Consider the following 23,869-nt stretch of genomic DNA (forward strand, 5'->3'; position numbering starts at 1 on the left):
ACAACAACACCGACTGCTGTGCACAGACTTTAAAATTAGATCGAATATAAGAACTTCTGGATGCCATGGGATGAAGACAATTAAGTGGTTTCACTTAAAAGAGGAGAGTGTGAGGAATCGTTTTAGGGAGAGGGTGTTAGAGAGGATTTCGGATGGACTGGAAAGTGTACAAGATTGGTGGAAACAATTCAAAAGTAACCCTGAGCTGTGCTATCGAGGTGCTTGGTGAGACATCTGGAAAGATTAGAGAGCAGAAGGAGGGTTGGTGGTGGAATAATGATGTACAAGTGGTAGTGACAGCGACAGCTAAGAGGAAGGCAAAGCAGAAGTGGGATGAGTCAAGAGTGGAAGTGGACAGAGAGGTGTACAAAGAGAGAAAGCAAGAAGCCAAGAGAGTTGTGGCACAGGCGAAGGCCATGGCATATCAAGATCTGTATGATCAATTAGAAACAAAGGAAGGACAGAGAAAAATTTACCAACTAGCGAAATGTAGAAATAAAGCAGCAAAGGACATCTTATATGTGAGGCAGATTAAAGATGCTGAAGGAAGAGTATTATGGAGGGATGTGGACATAAGAAACAGATGGAAAATATACTTTGAGGGACTTTTGAATGAGGAAAATGCAAGGACTCACAGAGGAGATGGGCAGCCTTCTGAGGGGATGGTGCAGAACATCAGTAGAATGGAAGTGCCATGAAGGGGATGAGGAATGAAAAATCGGTGGGCCCCGACAGAATTCCAGTGGAGGCATGGAAGGCACTGGGAGAAGAGGGAATTGACCTGCTGTGGGACCTGTTCATGAAAGTTTGCCAACAGGAAAATATACCCGAGGAATGGAGGGAGAGTACTCTTGTTCCCATCTACAAGGGTAAAGGGGATGTACAAGACTGTAAAAATTACAGAGGAATAAAGTTGATGTCCCACACAATGAAGATCCTAGAAAGGGTTCTTGATGGTAGATTGAGGAAGGAAGTGGAGATTGCAAAGGAACAATTTGGCTTCATGCCTGGTAGATCAACAACAGATGCTATCTTTGGGTTACGACAGATGATGGAAAAATATCGAGAGAAACAAAGGGAGCTACATCTGGTATTTATTGATCTGGAGAAAGCATACGATAGAGTGCCAAGGCAAGAAGTCTGGAGGTGTCTGAGGGAGAAGAAGGTGCCGGAGAAATATGTCAGGTTGGTGCGGGAAATGTACAGAAATGTGAAGACAAGTGTTCGGACCTGTTTGGGACAGACAGAAAGTTTTCAAGTAACAGTTGGCTTGCATCAAGGGTCAGCATTAAGTCCGTTTCTGTTTAATATTGTGATGGAGGTGGTAACAGAGGAGGTGAGAGAAGATGCGCCTTGGACAATGTTGTATGCAGATGACATCTTGCTCTGTGTAGATTCAAGAGAAGAAGCGGGAACTAAACTGGAAAGATGGAGAAAAGTACTGGAAGAGAGAGGTATGAGACTGAGCAGAAGTAAGACAGAGTATATGTGTTGCTCAGTGGGCGGCGGTGGCCAGATCTGGAAGGTAATGTCATCAGGAAGGTGAGAGACTTTAGATACGTAATTTCAACAGTGGAAGAAGATGGAGGAGCTGAGAAGGTAGTGAGATGCAGGATATAAGCGGGTTGGAGGAACTGGAGGGAGATGGCTGGAGTGTTATGCGATAAGAGGATGCCGATCAATCTGAAAGGCAAAATTTATAGGACAGTAGTGAGGCCAGCTATGCCATATGCTATAGAAACTGTGGCCCTGAGGAAAAATAACATCAGCAGGATGGAAGTAGCAGAGATGAGAATGCTGCTTAGGTGGATGTGTGGTGTGACCAGAAAGGATCATCTGAGAAATGACTATGTCAGGGGAACAGTGAAAGTTACGAACTTAGGAGCGAAAATACAGGAGGAAAGGTTGAGATGGTTTGGTCATGTGATGAGGAGGGAGGACGAATATGTGGGAAGAAGGGTCATGTAGATGGATGTGCAAGGAAGGCGGAAGCGTGGGCGGCCAAAGAAGAGATGGAGGGAGCTGGTAGAAGAGGACTTGAAGATGAAGAACTTGGATGTGGTGACAGCCCAAGACAGGAAGGTGGGGAGGAGACTCATTACAAACAGTGACCCCACTTAAGTGGGAGAAGCTGCAGAAGAAGAGAAGAACAAGTGATATGTACTGTCTAGGTATAACCTGAATCAGGGTAATTCATAGACACGCCATTTCCACCTTGATAGACTTGTTTCCTGATAGAAGTTCAGTAACAACTTATTTACCACTCTAACTTCTGAATCAGTAGATTTTATGGCTTGACTAATCCTACTTTTTTAATTACTGCATCAGATTGTTTAGCAGAGGGAGAACAATATAATTTGTAACCTAGTTTGTTACATGGACTGTTTACTTAACTTCCAATCAACAGACTTAGCATGGATGTTTGTGAAAGTCTTTAGGTGGTAGATTTTCTTTACTCAGTGTGAGATCTCCATCAAGCCCAAAATTTTGTGAAAAAAGTACCATATTTCATTCCTAGTGTTCAGATTATCTAACCACTCCCTCTATTTTAAATGTATGATAGGATTACAAACTTTTATGGGTGAGCATTGCATTACAAAACAACAACAAAAAAAAAAAACTATGCAGCCCCATTTCAGAAAGCATCAGATCAGGTAATCTTGAGAGGTCATGACCAGTGGTGCACCCAGGGAGGGGGCCGAGGGGCCCTGCCCCCCCCCCAAAAAAAAAAAGAAAAAAGAAAAAAGTTAAACAACACTAGAAAATTTTCCAAATAATTAAAATTCATTTTTTATTTATGTTGTGTCATTCATCATGTCTTCTATTTCTATACTACTTATGAATTAGGGGTCACATAAGGTGAGAGAACCCTATAACAGTGTTTCTCAACCTATGGTCTGCGATGATGGGACAGGTGGTCCACAGGCAGACTTAAATGAACCAAATAAATCTATATATTTTAATTATCCAAACAAATTAAAATTGAATAAGTAAGTAAAAATTATTAAAATAAAATGAATACTTAAAAAAAAAATAGTGGCAGAATGTTCATGGAATGAACATTCTGCCACTATTTTAATTTGTAGCGGCAGAATGATGAGTAATAAAAGAGGGGTGAAGTGAAACACAATATGGTTTTATTGCTTCCACCTTCCCTTGCTGTTTTGTCAGATTTGAAGTGAACATGTGTTATCCACATGACCACATTTCAACCAATTGCTTGTTGTTTATTGATTTTTATTATTGAAGGTTTTCCTCCTTCAACCAAGGCTCAATATATCTTCAGAAGTGCTAAGTAATACTTAGACAAAATGTGTTGTGAGTTAACTCCAGTATTTATATATTTTTTGGAAATCGTGCGAAAAGCAAGCTGACAATTGAGTTGAAATGCTAACTCTCTTCAGCCGAATTCCAATAATATATGAAACTGCCATACATTCACTATATCTATCTATCTATCTATATATATATATATATATATATTACGAATTTTAACACTTTCGGTTGAATTTTATTGCTGCCGAGCGAACTCGCACAATATAATTAATAACAATAGTTTTTAGTTAGATACTGTGTTTGCTGGTGCAACATATGGTTTTGCTTGAGTCTATATATACAGAATAGTTAATGTTTGAGGGGACATGTGATTTATTAATTAGTGTCGTTTTTATCCCAGTTGTCTCTACTTGCACTATTTGTTGAGAAATATATTACACAGACTGTTCATACCTTGTTCACTGACATAATAAAAGTACAAGTTTTTCTTGCCTCTGCAATATAGTGGCTATTGGGGAAGGGCGTGTTGTTTATTGCAGGAGCAAGTTACTATCGCCCTGCTCTGAACGTGTTTCAGCTTTTTTTATTTGCAAGGTCTATGCGAAACTTTTTAATTTCTTTTTTCGAAAAGTAAAATCAGGGGTGAGAGTTATATGCAAGTAAGCATGGTATTTCAATTATGGATAAGTACATTGGTACCTTCTTTAAACGGAAAAATATCTCGGATGACAGTGATAATACAAAACGAGTTTGTAATGACAGTTTGTGTGTAGTTTCTGAAGAGAAAGAGGTCTGTAACGAATCCACAGAAACACAGAATTCCCATCAGTTACAATGTGATAATATTAATACGCTTAACAAAAGGAAAGCTTTGCTGACTTGCTGGACACTCGACCAGTGGATCGCATTCAAGGTAAATACAATTGGTTATTTTGTAGGAACATTTTTCTGTTTTGTGACTTTTCTCCCTTTACGGTAATTATTATGCCTACATTATTGTGTTATTATTCAACAACTGTTTACAATTTTGAATGTGTATATAAAGTCAATATCAACAGTCGCCTGATTATAAATGCATGATGAAAGGGACGGGGAGGTTTGGAGCTTCCCCGGATAGTATTCAAAAGGTAAATACAATTGGTTATTTTGTATAGGGCTCTGAAACTTATTAGTTGAGAATTTAACCACTGGGAAAGGGTTTATGTCCACCTCAAAACTCTGAAACAGAATTTGGAAACATTTTCTGAATAACTTTTTATAAGAAATTTCTGTGATTTCATGATCCATTTCAGGCTTGCAGTCATGAGAATGACCTTTCATTATCGAAAAAAAAGCAGCTAATTGAGCTTTCAAGTGACAGTAGGCTTAAAATGCAATTCCGTGATCGTGGTTTGGCTCGATTCTGGATCTCGCCTTCGGTGAGAAGTGAATTTCCCGAATTATTTGAAGAAGTCGAAAATCGTCATGCAGTTTTCTACAACTTAAATTTGCGAGAAACGATTTTCATCGCTCCTTCAAATAAAAACAAATACAGAATTCGTCTTAGTGTGTGTGCTGATCTTCGACTGAAGTTGACCAATATTGAGCCAGATATCCAGCAACTTTGCATGGTCAAGAAGCTCATCCATCTCATTAAAAGTAAATAATAACATAATTATATCATTTTATTTATTTGTTTAATAAAAATTAAAGCTTTGTTTTAATTTTAATCCACAAAATTAAATTTTTTATCTCTATATCTGGCCTGATTGGCCGACTCTCCAGCCAAAAGGCTGCGAGTTCGAATCCCGCCATGGGCATGGATGTTTGTGATTGTCTGTGAAAATACTAGTGGTAGTGGTCGGCGGTAGACAGCGTTGGTGTAGATGATGATTGTAGTTGTGGTTGGTGAAGACAGAGAGTTGTAGAGTAGGTGTCCTTCCTCGATATGTCTTTGGACTACCTGTAGGTGTTATGTCATAATAATGTCAACAAGCTTTATATGCTCATTGTGCATCACATAGTTTGAATTTGGCACTTGGAAATGCTATATCTGTGATAAATAAGAAATTGCATTGGCATAATTGAAAAGGTACACAATTTCTTCAATACCCCTAAAAGACAGGACGTCCTTGTTGTTTATAATATTAATATCTTTTAAGATTTATAATATCTTTATTTAGCTTGCAAAAAATATTTGCGTGCCCTTTACCTTTATCTAAAATAATGCAAAAATCTGACAGTGACCTCTTAATTGCCCTAACTTTTGTTGATGTTGTGGCTCAATTATATACCGTTCGTGAAACACCAGATTCTTCATTTAAAGATATTTACGATGAAGCATGTATAAAAGCCAAATAATTTTAATATTGACATTAAAAAGCCAAGGACTTCACCAAAACAAACATAAGGTCCAATGTAAGAGTATTTCAGGAGAACTATTTCATTCCATTTATTGACCAAATATTGACTCAACTTCATGAATGTTTCACTCGACACTGCAACATTTTGAAATATAATTTTTTCTCTTCTACCAAATGGAAAAGATGCTCCAACAGCAAGTGCAATGGAAGATTTTTGTCAATTGTGTGAATTTTATGCTAGTGATTTGCCTTATACAAATCCAACAATTTTGAACGCTGAATTCAAGTTGTGGTATAAGAAATTTGAAAAACCATTTGCAATAGCTCCATGCAAAAATGCTGTTGATGCAGTTTCAAAGTGTGACAAAATGATATATCCTAACATCTATAACTTATTAAAATATTTGCAACGCTTACAGTAACAACATGCATCAGTGAAAGGTCATTTTCTAATTTACTCCTTTTAAAAACCTATTTAAGATCTACCATGATACACACACACACACACACACACAGAAAGAGAGAGAAAGATTAATGTAACCATGACTAAAATAATTCAAGAGTTTTGTAAAAAGAAAAGAAAACTGGATTTTATTCTTTAAATAAATTTTTATAATCACCTAATGAATTTTATTTAATGAATGAAATTTAACGAATTTTAGTTGAATGGATAAAAATATTTTTAATGCAAATTCATTGTATTAAAAATATTTTTCTGTTCAACTCTCCCCCCCCCCCCCCCCCCCCAAGATTAAATCCTGGGTGCGCCACTGGTCATGACTGTGTGCCTTTGTGACCAGCCTGTCATATGGACAAGTTCTCATTCAGAGAATCCTTTTACCATTGTGTTAGTGGGACAGTACTAGTTGAGAAATTTGGATTTTCTTCAATAGCTTTTAAGCTGTGACATGAAAGTTAATTCTTGATCATATCTAAGTAATTAGTTTTTCGTGAACAAAAAAGGGAAAAATCATAAATCTTGTTAATGGACATAGTGCAAAAAAAATTTTACATTTAGACTGCCTTGCAAATGCAAGAATTTTTTTATTTTCCTCATCCTCAAATTATGATGCTTCACACAGTCCAAAATGCAACAACTTGCTGCATTCCTAAACAGAACATGAAATAACAGATCTTTATCTTTGGTGCAGTTCATAAATTTACTACAAAAAATGAACTTTGATTTCTTATTATTTTTGATAATTTCTGCTATATCAAATTCCTGATATATATCATCATCATCATTGGCTCGACAGTCATGGATGGGCTAAGCCTCTGAAGATTTTGCAGCTTCCTTTATTTCTGGCTTTGGCATGCCAGTTTTCCTCATTTATGGCTTGAAAATCCTTTTCAGTGGCATCCTCCCATCATAATCTTGGTCTTCATCGTTTTGCAAGTAATAATTTTTTACAGGATTGTTATCATTCATTCTTATAAGATGTGCAGCCCAGTTACACAATTAATTTTAAGAAATTTGATCATGTCTGGTTCTTTATAATATCTATAGAGTTCAAAGTTAAAGCATCTTCTCATATGTCAACACAGGATGAATCAAAGTTTTATGGAGCAAGAATTTATTATTTCTGGATATTAATTGCAATTTCATTATTTTCCTAAGACCATAGAAACTTTTATTGACAATAATTCTATTCTGTACTTCTGATGAAGTTTTATTTTGGCAGTTCAATTCAGATCCCAAGTAGATAAAGCTATGGACACTTTCAAATGTGTATGATCCTATTTCAATAAAGGGAGGATTGTTCTGGTATTCATTTCTGGTGCAGTGCAGTGCATATACGAGGGTGGTCTGAAAAGTTATTGGCCTAATAATGAAAAAAACGAATGTATAATTTCGAAATTATTTTTATTTTTCAACATAATCTCCCTTAAGACTAATACATTTATTCCAGCAATGTGCCATTGCCATTATCCCATCCCTGTAGTGGTTCTCTGTAAGATCTACAAAATACCCCTCTACAGCTGTAATCACCTCTGATTCAAAGAAAAATGCTGACCAGCAAGGAAGAGTTTTAATTTTGGGAAGAGATAGAAGTCAGAGGGAGCCAAATCTGGGGAATAGGATTCCAACAATTTATAGTGCAAATCCCTTCATTTTCCCATTGTCAAAACACCTTTGTGAGCAGGTGCATTATCCTGATGAAAGATGATTTTTTCCTTCTGCAAACCAGGTCTTTTCTCACGAATTTTTTTATCTAGTCTGGTTTAATAGATCGGAATAATATACTCTGGTTATTGTTTTATCCTTTTCAAGATAATTAATAAACAAAATGGCTTTAGCATTCCAAAACACCGATGCCATGACCTTTCCTGCTGATGAAACCAACTTTTGTCTTCTTTGGTGCTGAACAACTGGCTTCTGTCCAGTTTTGACGGCTGTTTGGATTCTGGTGTGTAATGGTGAATCAGAGTCTCATCCATAGTAATAAATCAATGAAATCAGTTTTATTCTTGTTAAAACGCTCCAAGCACTGTTCAGAGTTTTCATGTGAGTGTGTTTTTGATCTGCTGTGAGCAACTGGGGCACTCATTTGCGCAAAGCTTTTTCATATGCAATTCTTCATGCAAAATATATCCTACACATTATTTTGAAATGCCTATAGTTTCAGCAATTTCATGCACTTTGACTCGCCGATCATCCAATATCGTGCACTTGATCACTGATTTCTGGTGTTGTTGCACTTTTTGGATGTCCTTCACATGGATCATCTTCAAGGCTGGTACAGCCACGTTTAAACTTGCCAGCCCATTTCTTAATTGTCAAAAATGAAGAAGAAGAGTGCCCATAAACTTTTATGAACTTCGAATGAATTTCTTTTGGCGCTAAACCTTCTTTTACAAAGAATTTTATAACCACCCGATACTCAATTTTATTCATTTCAAGGGATACAGACAACACTTTAGCTTCAAATAGCTGTATAAAACAAACTACTTGATAGAATGACTTGCAATTTCATATGGATGCTTATGACAGATGTACCAACTTAGAAAAAAAAATTTCCGATATGCTATCAATGGTTGAGGCCAAGAACTTTTCAGACCACCCTCGTATTTAGTTTTATCTTTTATTTTCAGGTGCATATTTTTTGCAGCAGCCTCATGGGAAAGAAAGGCTTTCTTAAGAGCATTGGTTGTCCTTGCAACTAAATAAATGTCATCTGCATAGGTAAAGATTTGTACAGATTTATAGATGTTTCTTTCTGTATTAATTCCTGAGTCTCATAACTTTTTCTAGAGATAGTAAATATGATAAGGAGTCTCCTTAATGAACTCTATTTTTTATGCAAAAATACGTTTGAAAGATTGCCTTGTATTTGAATTTTAGATACTGTTTTCTGTATTGTAGTCTTAACTAACCTAATGTTAGTTAAGACTACAGGACTCTTATTCCTATTAATGCTGTCCGAGTCTGCTCTGAAGTCTACAGATAAATGATGAGTATCAATATCATATTAAATAGTCTTTTCAAGTATGTCTTAAACTAAATATTTGATCAACTGTAGGTTTCCCTTATGAAACCCACATTGGTAATCCCCAATTTGTTGATCAACATGTGGCAATAGTTTTGTAAAGAGTATGTTTGAAAAAATTTTATATGATGTGTAGAGGAGGCTGATATCTCTGTAGTTAAAACAAATCATGATATCTTCTTTCTTTAGTATTGGGCAGATAATGCTTGTATTCCAGTCTAATGGAAGTTTTTCTGTATCCCAAATTTTAGCTATAAATTCGTGCATCCTTTTAAGCAGTTTCAGGCCCATAGTTTTTTAGCAATTCTGATGCTATATTATAAAGTCTAAGCACTTTGTTGTTTTTGAGTGTTTTGATGGCCACCTTAACTTTATCTATAGATGGTGCCTATTCATTAGGTTCTTCATCAGTGTTAGGTATAATAAAATCTGACTCTTGTGCTTCTTCATTCAATAGATAATTAAAATGTTCTGTCCATCTACTGAATATAGGTTGTTTGTCACTAATGATTTCACCACTTTTACCTCTATAGAGAGTTGATCTAGGTTTAAAGTCTCTTTGACTGGAATTGATTTTTTGATAGAATGCTCTGCATTTGTTAACCCCTCTAAGATGTTCAATAATTATTAAATTACTTAAGGAATTCACAACGTAAACTGGAATATAAATTAAAATAAACTTTAATATATACTTCTCATATTTCGGCAACGTCACTTTGCCATCTTCATGGGAACTTAAGATTAAGATGCACACAGGCACTAAAACAACAAATGAGGTCGAAGAGAGGAGACTACTGTTTTTCCTAAAGTCCTGATGGTGTCCCTTAGCAGGCTATATTAGGTATTCTTGGCCGTTGGGCTGATGTTGCGGTGTATTACTGTGGCTTTCTTCCAATGTATTCTGTGGCGAGTATCCAGTGGATGGTCTGCAAGCCCAAAGTGGCTGTACTGGTAAACTGTATGTAGTCCTTCTGTCCTGCCTGTTTGGCCAAAATAGGACATCTTACAGCTGCAAGGGACCTGGTAAACACCAGGTAGGTCTAGGAGAAGTGGTTGGTCTTTTGTGGAGCGGATAAGGGATTGCCAATTTTCTATATGGTTTGTAACAAGAGGTCAGGTCATATTTTTTTTAGGATTTTGGTTTTTTTTCGAAGGATTACTCTAAATCAATCACTATTCCCCGGATGTAGGGAATAGTGATTGATTTAGAGTAATCTTTATTGTGAATGGGGGGGGGTACTAGTTTTAGCATTTTTTTTTTATTTTTTGGGGATTGTAGCCATTGGCCGAGAACGTGTTAAGGATGTGATTTAGTTCAGTGGATTTAGAGCATTGTCATTTGAACAGATTAGTTTAGCCATGTTATGTAGTGTCTTAATAAAATCATCTTGTTGTGAGGTGGGGGAGGGATTGTTGGTGAATGTACCTACCTGTATGGGTGGGTTTTCTATAAACTGAGAAAACCAAGGTTCCATCAGGCTGGCGGGTGTTAAGTGTCTAGGAAAGGGAGGCTGTTATCCTCTTTTTCCAGGGTGAACTTGATTCTGGGGTGTTGGTTGTTTAAGTGTGTTAAGAAGGAGAGGAGTGTATCTGAGCCATGTGGCCAAATAGCGAACACATCATCAACATAGCGAAGCCGTATAGTAGGTTTTTGTGGGGCAGAGTTTAAGGCATTCTCTTCAAAAGTCTCCATAAAGAAGTTGGCCAGGGGTGGGGAGAGTGGTGAACCCATGGCTGTCCCCTCTATCTGTTCGTAAAATTTTCCCTGCCAAACGAAATAGCCTGATTTCATTGTGAACTGAAATAGAGCTGAGATGTCGGGAGGGAATTTGGCTTGGATGAGCTCTAAGGTTTCCTTGAGTGGGACATTTGTGAATAGGGAGGAGACATCAAAACTGACCATTATGTCAGTATGTTGGAGTGTAAGGTTTTCTATATTGGCTTTGAAGTAGGCTGAGTTTTTTTATGTGTGAAGGTGTGTTGCCAGTATAGTGTATGAGCTCTTTGGCTAAATGTTTGGCTAATTTGTATGTGGGGGAATCAATGCCATCCACTATGGGTTGTAATGGCACATTTTGTTTATGTACTTTTGGAAGTCCATATATATGGGGGAGGGGGATCTAGAGTTAAAAGGTTTGTTTGTTGGTAACTTCCATAGGCCAAGAAGTGACCTTCTTAAGGAACCTATGGAGTTTTCTGATTGGTGAGTTGGTGGGATTATGTTCAATAGGGAGATAGGCAGCCCAATCTAATAATAAAGACTTCAGCTTACCTGTATAGTCAGTTTGGTTGAGAACCACGGTGCCGTTCCCCTTATCCGCTTTGGTGATTACTATTTCTTTGTTTTTCTTCATTTCTTGTAGAGCTTTGTATTCATTATTGGATATGTTGGTTTTTGGTGGTCTTGCTTTGGTGAGAACACAGGCTACATCCAGTCTAATATTGTTGGCGATGTGGTTTGGAAGGTGGCAGATACCGCATTCGATCTGGATCATTATTTCTTCGGTCAGTATTTTTTTCGGAGCAATGCCGAAATTGTGGCATGTGTAAGAACGTTGAGTGCCTCAGGCTTCAAATCCATGGAAGAAAGGTTGACTACCGTGTTGAGTGGTAGTTTTGGTTCGGAGGTAGAGTTCTTTTTCAGGTTATCAAATTTCTTGATGTGTCGACTCCTTATTTTCTCAAATTCTTTATCTGCAGAAGTGCACGGGACGTCATATAGAATCGTCCAAAGATCGTGATTCAGCATGTTGGAAAGCTCCTCCTCTAGTGCTCGAATAGCTTTGTTTGCGTCAGCTAGGAGAACGCGCGTAGCGGTAATTTGTTCTCGTAGCAGGGCAAAGCTAGCTCGGTTATAAATTCGGAGAGCCTTCTGTGAAGAGAATTGATGCTTAAATTTTACACAATTTGGGATTACCTGATTGTCCCGGCAGCGTTTTACTATTATTATTACTATTACTATTATTACGGGCAACTCCAGGGAGTCATTAGACTCATCGAGGGAGGCCCCAAATCATATTCATCACAACTATTTGACATTCATACAGTATCTATCATACCTCGCCTTAAACTCATTCACTGTCACAGCATCCACCACAGACTCAGGGAGCACATTCCACTCATTCACTACTCTAAAAGTAAAGAACCCAGCTCTAACACCTTTACTAACCACACTTTTGCCCAGTTTCCATGGATGTCCCCTAGTCCTCCCACAACCAGCCCTGTTCTCAAAAATATCTTCTGAATTAATTTTATAGAAACCCTTCAGTAATTTGAATGTCTCAATCATATCTCTCCTCCTCCGCCTATCAACCAATTTTTGCAACCCACAAATCCTCAACCTGTTCTCATACGGTTCATTCCACAGACCTGCTATCATCTTGGTCACTCGCCTCTGGATCCTCTCCACCTCCTCCCCATCAAGAAGAAACCTAGGTGACCAAATCTGAGCACAGTAGTCTAGATGGGGTCTTATCAAGGCTCGATACAGAGGAACAATAACCTGCTTGTCTCTGCTTGTCAACGTATTCTTCAGCAACCAAGTGATTTGATGAGCTGTTTTGGTCACTTTTGCAATGTGTCCCCTAAATTTCAATTCCTTATCTACCAACACTCCTAAATCTCGTGCCTCATCAATTTCCTGGAGCACGGTTCCACCAATGCAGTAAACTGCCGCTAATCTTTTCACCCCAAAATGCATAACCTTACATTTTGCCACATTAAACTGACATCCATTCTCCTTAGCCCAGACCTCCAATCTATCCAAATCATCCTGCAAAATTTTGACGTCATCTGCATTCACTATTGCCCTACCCAACTTCGCATCATCCGCAAACAAATGAACTGTTCCTCTCAGATCATTTCCTATATCATTTATGAACAAATTAAACAGCAGTGGTCCAAGAACAGATCCTTGTGGCACACCACTAGTCACAGGCCGTCTTGTGGACTCTACTCCCGAGTAAACCACTCTCTGATATCTCTCCATCAACCACCCTCCTATTCATCTCACCAACCCTATGTCCATTCCCATATGCCGCAATTTACTGATTAGAATTCCATGTGGAATCCTGTCAAAGGCCTTGGCAAGTCCAGTAGAATCACCGTAAACCCATTACCCTTATCCAGTTCAACCGTCACTGTGTTATAATACGTGAGCAAGTTACTGAGGCATGACCTACCCTTCACAAAACCATGCTGTCCCCGATACAGTATCCCATTTTCTTCTATCCAATCTTGTATTTTCCTCTTGACTATTTTCTCTAAGACCTTGACAATGATTCCTGATATGCTAATCGGTCGGTAATTCACAACAGCAGTCCTGGAACCACCTTTATGCAGTGGAACTATTTTCCCCTCTTTCCACCCGCTCGGGACTAACCTAGACCCGAGACTCAAATTAAACAAAATGGTCAAGGGTACTGACAATTCTTTAGCTGCTTCTCGTACAACACGAGCTGGTATACCATCCAATCCCACAGATGTATTGACATTGAGGTTATGCAATAGCCTACTCACCTCCACTTCATTAACCTCAATTCCCGTATAATCTACTGGTTTATTCGTTTCTGCAATGTCACCACCTGGATGATATACTTTTGCAAAGTGCTCACTCAGTAACTCAACTATCTCAACTGATTCAGTTACCTCCCTACCATCGGCATTCTTTAAAATCAATCTGCCATGTACATTTTTCCTTTTACTTGCCACATATCTAAAAAACTGTTTAGGATTCTCTTTAGCCTGCATGGCCAATGGTCTTTCGTAATCCTTTTTTGCTTTTCTTACCACACTCATCACCCTTCTGGCCTGTGCTTTATACCGTTCATGTGCCTGCCGGTCACCCTTCTCCTTAAATTCCCTCCATAGTTGTTTCTTTTTTTGCAACTCAAGCTTAATGGTGTTATTCATCCATTTAACCCCTACTTGATTTATTATTCGGACTCTAGGTATACAGTCAGCCATTGCTTCATGCAAGCACTTCTTAACTACCTCCCATGCACTATCAACTTCTAGTCCTTGCAGTTGTACATGCCATGGCACTGAACCAATCAAACTCCTAAGCTTGTCATACTTTCCAGCCCGATAATTCCACATGTACCCTGTCTTAATTGAAAATTCTACACCTTTAGCCACCTCCCAAGTTAAGACTCTATGATCACTCTCACCGATTGGTGGCAATGTGGTCATATTTGTTACAGCCAAATCCTCAGATGTAATTACTAGGTCAAGCACTCTCTGACCCCTAGTATTTTCCATTACATGCTGTCGCAGATAGTTATCCCTTAATAACCGCATAAAATCCAGTTCCTTCCTCCCGTGTGTCCTCTCCTCACTCCAATCAATGCGACCATAGTTGAAATCTCCCATAATAATCACCCTCCTTCCACCCATTTCTTCTATTTGCTTGTGCATACTGTCACCACCATCTTTTCCATCACCTGGTCTATAGCAGCACCCAATTGTATATTTAGTTCTGCTAGCCGTTCTGCTTTACGAAGGTCAAACAATTCAGTGTCTAGATAACTTCAGCTTCAGTTTACCGTCTTGCGTGCGATAGAATCTCTGTGGATGATTGTAATTGGAAGATGTTCAATATTTTTAAAATATCTTACTTTGGTATAAAGAAAGAACATTCCAGCTTCTGAGTCTCAAATTCTTAAATTGCTTGCTAGCTTGTTTTTGTAAAAGCAGCCAGTTGTTATCTTTTTTGGACTTCTCAACATATAAATTTTCACAGAGTGGGGTTGTTAGTCCGTATACCCCTAGGCATTGGATACTCATTTATTCACCTCTTACGCCATGCATGGGCTACATTGGGACTATTCTTTAACTCTGTTCACCACATGGGAATACACACTCATGCATGCATACAAGGGATATATAGACTACTAAGATAGGATTGCATCATTACTGACAACATTACAACTTTTCTTATACAGTCTTTCCATAAGGAACCTGCTGCTTTGAGAGAACAGATTTTTCATCCTGCAGAATAGGCCAAAGATACATGCAGTTTTTACAGACATAATACATTGGCCTCATAGCCTTAGTTGCTTCAGCTGTAATTCTATACAACAACCTACTCTTATGCAAGAATTGTCTTCTGGCAAACCTTGTGAGGAGGTGATAGTATGTTTTAACAAGTTTAGATTTTTCTGACTCCACAGTGCTTGATGTAATTTTTGCAGTGAACAGCTGTGTATCTTTTGTTTTGGCCAAATAAAATAAATCATAGATACACGGGATCTCATAAACACCACAAAATATCAGTGGGAGAAACTTATCTAATCCCAAATCCTAAAAATGAAAATTTTTGGTCAACATGAAATGTAAAGAGTTTACTTTTGGTGGTGACTTCATAATAAGTTGTTAGCTCCTTGGTTTGCTCTTTGAGATCCCTCAAAGATAAGGAATGGCTACCTGATTAACTTCTTGAGCATCAATTGAAAGTTCATTAGTTCTGTATATGTATGTGTTACCGATGGAAGTATCACTATTAGATGAAAAAGTAATTTTTCTGACACTCGCCTACCAAAAGGTTACAAACCTTATAGTACATTAGGTACTATGGATGAAAGAATTTTTTAATTATTTTTTTTCTTTCTTAAAAATATTTTACATATTGCAGGCACCCAACTCAGGAGACTAAACATGCAGCTGTCACTTCAGACTTCCATTAAGTGAGCCAGTAGTTTCACTTGATAATAAAATTCATCTCCCACCTAAAGATATTTCAAAAGTATGCATACCTGCAACAGGATTTGAACTTGTAGCCTGTTGGTTGGAGAATGGGTATACAAACCACTCAGCCTTTAGCCTGATCAGCCAGTCAGGCTAAAGATAATCCAAGGGAATTCTTCTGTTACATGGCAAGCAAGAGGAAGAATAATTATGGAAAGGTACACTGGTGAATAGTTATTGGACCAAAGCAAAGGATATAGTGAAGCTATTTAATCACCACTTCATCAAATATATCATGCTGGTGTTAATGATGCTGTTCAACAATCAGAAGGAAGGCAAATATTAGATGAAATAGAAATGAAAGAATCAGAAGTTGATTGGATCGAATATTAAGGTTGTGGGAATGGATGACATATCAGCACATATTTTAAAGAATGTGCAAAAAGTTAGCTGTGTCTTTGACTTGGTTATTTAATGAAAATCTTATAGTGATTAAAGTTCTGAATGAGCAAAAAGAAGGCAAAATTGTACCACTCTGCATGCACGTTCTAGGACAGAAGTTTCTAATTATAGACTGGTCTGTATATTTGTAGTTGTGGTCAAGGAATTGAGAAATTGGTTAGAAATACAGGATTGTGTTGATGGACATAGTATCCTCTATGATGATCAGGTCTTGTTTTAGCAATCTGCTTACATTTTATGATAAAGTGATGAATGTTGGATTTTTCAAAACTATTTGATAGATTACTGCATAACAAGTTGGTGTATAATCTGCTGAAGATAGGATTGGAGAGATTTGCTACAGTGGATTGAGGATTGGCTTTCTGAGCAATACCAGCAAGTTGTGTATAGTGGAGCAGTGTTAGAAAAGGAAAGTGACCACTTGCATTCCTCAGGATTCTGATCCAAGTATTGCAGATATTAATTCTCAACAGGAATATTTGAATAGTCATTTAGCTTGGACAAATGAGTGGGTTTGTAGTTTTAATATTAATAAATGCAAGGTGTTATACTTGGAGATATTATTATTATTCAGGTCTCCATGGAGTCAAAAGACTCATCGTGGGAGGTCCTTCCTAGGAAACACAGTCTGTCATACTACTCCTTGAACTCATTGACCATTCTTGCTCTCACCATTCTATCAGGCAATGCATTCCACGGTTCAACCACTCCTCACCCTCTTGCTCACAGCTTCCTTTTGCAACTTCCAGGGATGGCCCCTTGTCATCACTCCTCACTGTTCCACCAAGCTAAAGAACTTCCCAGTGTCAACCCTGTAACTACCTCTCAACCTCAACAGTTTAAAGTCTCAATCATATCACCTCTCCTTCTTCTATCTACCAGACTTTGCAGTCCACATTCCCTCAGCTGATCTTCATAACTAACATTGTGCAGTCCTGAAATCATCTTTTTTATCTACCTCTGCACCCCTTTCCACGGTTAATTTATCCCCTTCAAATCCTGGGGACCAAATTTGAGAACAATAGTCTTAAGTGTGGTCTGATCAGGGTCATAAACAATGGAATGATAACTCTTTTATCTCTGCAGGTGGTCAGCATTCTTCTCAGTATTGCAGCAATCCCCTGAATTACCTTCCTTCACCACCTTTGCAATATACTTCCTGAATTTCAGTTTTCTATCAATCATCATCCCCAGATCTCTTGTCTCCCCTACTTTCTCCAGTACAACTCCTCCAATCGTGTTTGCAGCCTCCCATCGATGTATCCCAAACTTCAAGACTTTGCATTTTGCTGCGTTAAACTGATCACCCTCATTCATTTTCCCATCTGTCTAGTTTATTCAAATCCTCTTGTAGGGCTTCCGCATCTGCATTATTACTAATAACCCCTCCCAGCTTCATATCATCTGCAAACAACTGAATATCCTCCTGCAATCCATTGACAGTGTCACTGATGTAAAGGTTAAACAATACAGGTCCCAGTACTGAGCCCTGTGAGATCCCACTTTTAACCTTCTGGCTCCTTGATGCTGCCCAAAATGAGGCACTTTTGAAACACTGGCTCATTTGGGATTTGAACCCAGACCTCTCGCACCCTAAGCGAGAATCATACCTCTAGACCAACGAGCCACACAAGGTTGTATATTGTATTGGTAGAGCTCTACTTTAGGAAGTGGGTAAGATTTGTGTTCTGAGGGGGGATAGTAGACAGTGGAGGAAAGTTCAAGTGTTGCAAAGAAAGACTGCACATCATATTGCTGATGTAATAAGTACATTGACTTGTAGGGATAAGGAGGTAGTTCCTCTGTATGAGGCATCTCATTCCCTCATAACCATCTAGAGTGATGGTCATGAGGGAATGTAAAGTGCAGAGTTTAGTAAATAGGATGAAAAGAGGTGATATGATAGTCCTTCAAATTAAGGGATTTTATCAGATTAATATAGAAGTGAGTATAAAAAGAGTAGAGATAAGATGGTGAGAGTGAGACATCATCCTTGGAATTGTAAGTTGTGTGAAGAAGGATGTGAGGAATAGATTTTTTTTACATGAGAGTGTTTGGTGAGTGGAATGTGTTGCTGGAGAGTGTTGTTAATGAGGAACATGTAAATGATTTTAAGGTTCAATATGATAGACATGTTACTAGGTTAAGTGGCCCTCCCACAATGAGTGATTCCGTGAAGGTTACTCAACTAAAAATCAGCTAACACCTTTTATTCATATATAGGAATATTCATGTAGGGAAGTAGTAAGTTTTGGAAACTAAGTGGGAAGTTCGGTATCAACCGGTAGCGAATCACAGATATCTGGCCCAAGACTATCACTAATTATAAGCAGCATCTGATGAGATGACTGACAAGTGTTGCCATCTTGTAGTTCCTAACAGAGTATGTTATTATGTGAAATAATGTGGATTCTATGGTTGAGTGTCTCGGAGAAAAAAACCTGCTTTGCCTGTGCCAGAGATCAACTAATTTAGAACATTTCCTCTAGTTAGCAACTCAGGCACCCTAGTGCAGAGGATGCAAATGCCACTTCCACTGAGCTATACTGGAGATTACTGTAATGATAATTTCTAGAAAACTTAGAACTGAATATATCTGCTTGACAAAGAATGTTGTGATCATAAGAAACATTTAATTTCTTTTTCTAATAAATTTTTTATTAGGTGAAAGGCTTTAATTTTATTGAGAAATTCCTGGAGCTCTGTTATTGACCCTGCTATTCTACAAAAATGTCAACAAATTTGCACCACACTGAAGGAAGGCTTTGGATGAATGTGAAGAATGCATTCAAAATATTTCATGAAGTAGCTAGCCAAAGCTGAGGAAAGATGACTTCTTATTGCTGTTCATTCAGCTAGTTTGTAAAATTTATTTTGACAACTGAAGTAACTAGAATAAGTTATGACATTAAAGACTTGATAATATCTCGAAATCTTGCTTAAGCAAATCTCATGTGTCTAATGAAGATACTCTAGTAAATATTGAAACAATAGCCAGACTGATTAGTATGTCTGTAGACACTAGACAAAGTTGAAAATTGTTTTTAAAATCCAGTGTATATTATATATTAAGGAACTTTCACTATAAAAGTGGATAGTAATCTGGACAGTTATAAAAACACTGCCAATACAGTTATATTATAGGTTTTATTGAAATGCTTTATTGGAGAAATTGTGTAATCTAGGTGGATAGCCACAGGGAAACCATATAGTTTATGTGTATATCCATGGTTTGAATTAAGTAAAGCATCTGGTGACTTTTAAAAGTTTGAACTGGTTACATCTAGAGTTTGATCACTCCACTAATTTGTTTATACTTTGTATAAACAGACAATATATGGAATAGTCCCTGAGCATTAAGGTAAGCATACTTTAGTATTCTCTCTCACAATAAGATACTGTTAGATCCTGAATGGACAATTTTAGAAATTTATTCATTCAGAATCTAACATAAGAATTTAGCTAACTCAGATAATACCTGGTTGACAGCACACAGCTCTGAATTTATGTTGTAAACGAATTTGTATAATAACATGTAAATCATACTAGAAAAATCTTGTATTTGAAGTTAAACTGAAGGATTATAGGATTAGTGAAATTTTAATAAGGAAATTGTAGTATAATCTTGTCCCATTAAGCTGTGTTAAACTTAATAAGTCGCCAAAGAAGGTAAGAGTGCAAAGGGCAAGTTACATACGCACATATCGGCCATAATGCCGCCAGCTATAACGTATGAGGAAGATGACGTAAGCAGGATTCCCAAGAATACATCACCTAAATGGCAGCTAGGACTTAAGGATCACCTTAAGGGCATGAAAAACGAAGGGTCGTATGGGAAAGAAAGGACGAAATATAAGCGGAATGCATGCAGTAATGCAGGGTTTTTTTTGGTGGTTCCTGACTTCACTTCGAGGATTCCTGAATAGCGAATGGAGTAGGGACGAGCGAGAAAGATATCCCACTCGAAGGGGAGCAGAGAATGCGCTGTATCAAGGCAGTGAGAATTTAGAGTCCGGGAAGAATGTAAAACGGACAGCGTAGTCGTAAGCCCATTGCGGAAGCTACCAAGGAAGGAGGACCCGCAATACACGCAGCCGTTAACAGACCTTTGGAAGAAAAGGATTGGGTAACGTAAAGACCTTTGTTGTATGTTTAAATGAGACAGAATTTAATGTTAGATCATATTAAGTGGACATTTCATAGTGGACTATAACAAGGATTTGAATTTTGAGATAAGGTAATTCTGCTAAACAAAGTAATGTCAGGAGTGAAATTTTAGCTGCGTGTGACTGAGATTATATGTCAATTTGATAATTCGTAGATGATTTATATCAGAATAGTAACGGGTTGAGAAATGTATTTTAATGTAACAAAAATTAAGAGTTTGATTTTGAATAACATAGTTAGCTTGTTTTAATGTTGCATAGAGTATGAGTAATTGCCAAGTTGATCTATGAGTGTTTTCTTAAATTAGTATTGAGTAACTAACTTCTAATTCCAATTTTTTTTTTTTTTTTTTTTTTTCGGTTCCATACAGCCAGATTTGGAGTTCATAATTTTGAAATGATGTTGCCTCTGCAAATAGTTAAACAAAAGTAAAATTTGGCATCCAGAACTAAGGAATTCCATATACAGATAAAATAAATTTAAAGATGCTCATCCATATTTTGAAAACAGGCCTACAATCATTCTTATTAAAGACATGTTGTTAGTATAATGGATGATCACATACAAAAATAAAATTCATAAGAAAGAAAAAAAATTGTAAAATATTTTGTTCTGTAATTTTTACATTCTTATGTTTGTACACAGTAAATGTTTTGAATCATTTATTTTGTGTTCATTGGGAACAACTCAAAATTCAGCAGCTAAAATTAATCCATACAGCAAAAGATGTTTAGTGATTTCTGTTTCATTACTCTTATAGAGCTCTGAATCTCACCTGTGTTTTTTGAGTTTGTGTTTGCATTTGTATCTCTTAATGTGTGGCATATTTATGCTTTTCAAGTGTTCCAGATGCTTGCTAGGCAGTAGTTTTTCTCCTCGTAGCTGTAGCTCATTTTGGATATTGTCATCAGGTGATTTATTGTTTTGCCAGATTTCTGGTATATGGTTGCTACTGGTTTACTAAGTAGTTCTCTAGAACATTGGTCAACTTTGGGGGGGGGGTAGTACTGGGCTGTTCAGAGGTACACGAAATATGATCAGTAATGGCGGAAAAACCTCATTTCCACTATTTTACATTAAGATAGGCACTGAACAAAAGTGTCAGTATTTAAAAACAGCTATTTTAAAAACAAGGGGTACAACTTATAGAAATGGATTTAAAAGGGGTACACAAGTGGGAAGAGGTTGGGAACCACTGCTCTAGAAGACAAACTGTGGCATGAAGTGCTGTCTGGATGGTGTCTCCATATATCAGATGTATCTGGATTGTGATCATTCAGTTGTTTATGAGCATCTTTTTCATTGCAAGGACAGTTTTTCTAATTACTGTTAGGGCTGTATCAGAAAGCTAATAGAGAACAATCACCTTTGTTGATTTTAAGCAAATGATGATTTGTTGCAGCTCTAGTTTAATGTTACATTAAGTTTGGAGATGTGGCATAAATTTGCTCATATTGCATTTTGCACATTTTTTGGTTGCTAAAACATAAAGAGTTGTCCTTGGCATCAGAAGTTGCACATCTTTGAGGATGTTGTTCTTTTTATTAGTCTTAGCCATTGTTTTCTCTACATTTTTAGAGAGGTCATTGGATTCCCTGGAGGTGTCACATAATAATAATAATAAGAGTAACACCCTCATGGATGTTTTTGCTATGTTGAGGGCTATATTGTTCCATGTAGTATTTATTCACTATCAGCATTATGGTTAATAGGTGAATGAAATAGGATTATATGGATTTTGGCTGGACCAACATGCAAGAAATATTATTTGTAATAATTTGCCAGTTTTTTTTTTTTTCTAATCTTGTTGAAAATTGAATATTGAAAATGATCTAGATCCTCTTATACTGGTTAACTTTGTTAGTCACTCACATAATGTTGAAAAGAAAACAGACAGGCACGCTCCTCCGTGGTAGCAGTTCACTTTTTGCATGTACTAGCAATTCTTTTTGTTGAATAAAGTTGCAAAGAATCATGTTTTCCATAACAGTAGCAAAAGGCATGTAAGTTTGTAGTCTTTGGTAATGCTGTAAATCTTGCTAAAGAGAAGTTGTTAGTGGTTGATAGTGTCATGGCTAGCACTAAAATCAGCTAGAACAAGTCCTACCTTTAGCTTTCCTTTCAAACCCATCCTTTGTCATCTTCCTTATACCCTCTTTTACCTTGCGGTGTCGAGGGTCCGTTGATCATCGGACCTCACTCCGTTTACAGGATAAGGTGGTCAGCCTTATGCCCTGGTGTATCCTATGGCCTGTAGTGTTGAGTTCTCAAGGCCAGTTTGCCTGCTTTGCAGGATGAAAACCCCCAGAATAAACTGGGGAAAAAACCCTGCTGTCCACGCCCAAGACTGGCTAACTTGGCTATGGCTGAGCCATCCTTTATGTACTTTTCAAAATTCAGGATCTGTGATATACAAAGATTGTCAAATCTAAGGCTGAATTGTTTTCTGTAATAAAAATGTTTCTCAAGCAAGGCTGTCTGTTGGACTGTCCTTTCATAGCGTTTATAAATATTGGAGTAGATAAATATAACTTTTTGCAGATAGCTAATAATGAAAGTATTTCAAAATAGTTGCTAAATAAGTACATGAAATCCTGTTTTTGTTGCTTTTCCATTTTTTATAGACTCCATAGTCCTATTATGATTTCTGTTATTTTGAAAGGTTAGCCTTTTCTTTTTCTTTTTTTATTTCTTGTTTAATTCTAGGTGTTGTTCTACTTGATTCTGCCAATTTTTAGTAAAAGATAAGCTATCCTGATCAACACAGACCTTTTGGAGCAGTTTTTTTATATATAAAATCTGTAAAGGCAGAGTTAGATCCCTGACCTTATATTTGAGCCATGAAAACAAGTGATTAATTAATGAATTCCTTCTCCTATTTTGCATAATATATAAACTTTTTTTCAGACTGGACAAGTCCTAGGAAGAGTCTCAGGTCATGTAAAGACTCAGTTAATTGCGCATGACAAAGAAGTATATGATATTGCCTTTAGTAGAGCAGGAGGTGGAAGAGACATGTTTGCCAGTGTGGGTGAGTTTCTTTATTTTTTTTGATATTAAGTGACACTATTTTTCTATATGACTGTAATGATAGATTTTAAATATAGATAACAATCTATACTTAATCAATTTGGTGTACTTCTGTTAGAAAGTACATCGTGGTCTTCGTCATGAAAGTTATTTTACTTCTGACATTTATGACAGAATCTAATCACTATAACAATCGATGCATTGAGAATTGCCAAGCACAACCCTTATTTAAGTGAACTAGGCTGCACATATATTGCAAAAATAAGAATGTAAGTAGACATTAAAATAAACTTATGTACAGATAAATAAAATTTGTACACAAGTCCTCCAATGTTATTTCTTAAAATGTTTGCCCAAGTATCAAGAATATCATCACCTGAATGTTGACATTGCCCTTGGTACTCAGCTAAAATTTTTTTG

General features: G+C 37.2%; 1 protein-coding gene and 1 non-coding gene across 7 annotated transcripts in view; one reads left to right on the plus strand and one right to left on the minus strand.

The window, feature by feature from the left end:
- Nucleotides 1-23,869, plus strand: part of wap (DDB1 and CUL4 associated factor wap) — a 292,568-nt gene that overhangs the window by 132,522 nt on the left and 136,177 nt on the right. For all 6 annotated transcript variants that reach the window (XM_090404556.1, XM_090404554.1, XM_090404560.1 and 3 more), the window contains one exon: nucleotides 23,327-23,450. In XM_090404556.1, coding sequence (XP_090260682.1) covers nucleotides 23,327-23,450 — 124 coding nt within the window. The remainder of the gene's footprint in view (nucleotides 1-23,326; nucleotides 23,451-23,869) is intronic.
- On the minus strand, nucleotides 17,809-17,879 carry TRNAP-AGG (transfer RNA proline (anticodon AGG)). Its single transcript has one exon. It is a non-coding gene; the product is annotated as a tRNA-Pro (tRNA).

Source organism: Typopeltis vanoorti, chromosome 15 (assembly GCF_054136105.1).
Source record: "Typopeltis vanoorti isolate ZY-2024b chromosome 15, IOZ_Tvanoo_1.0, whole genome shotgun sequence".
Taxonomy (NCBI): Eukaryota; Metazoa; Arthropoda; class Arachnida; order Uropygi; family Thelyphonidae; genus Typopeltis; species Typopeltis vanoorti.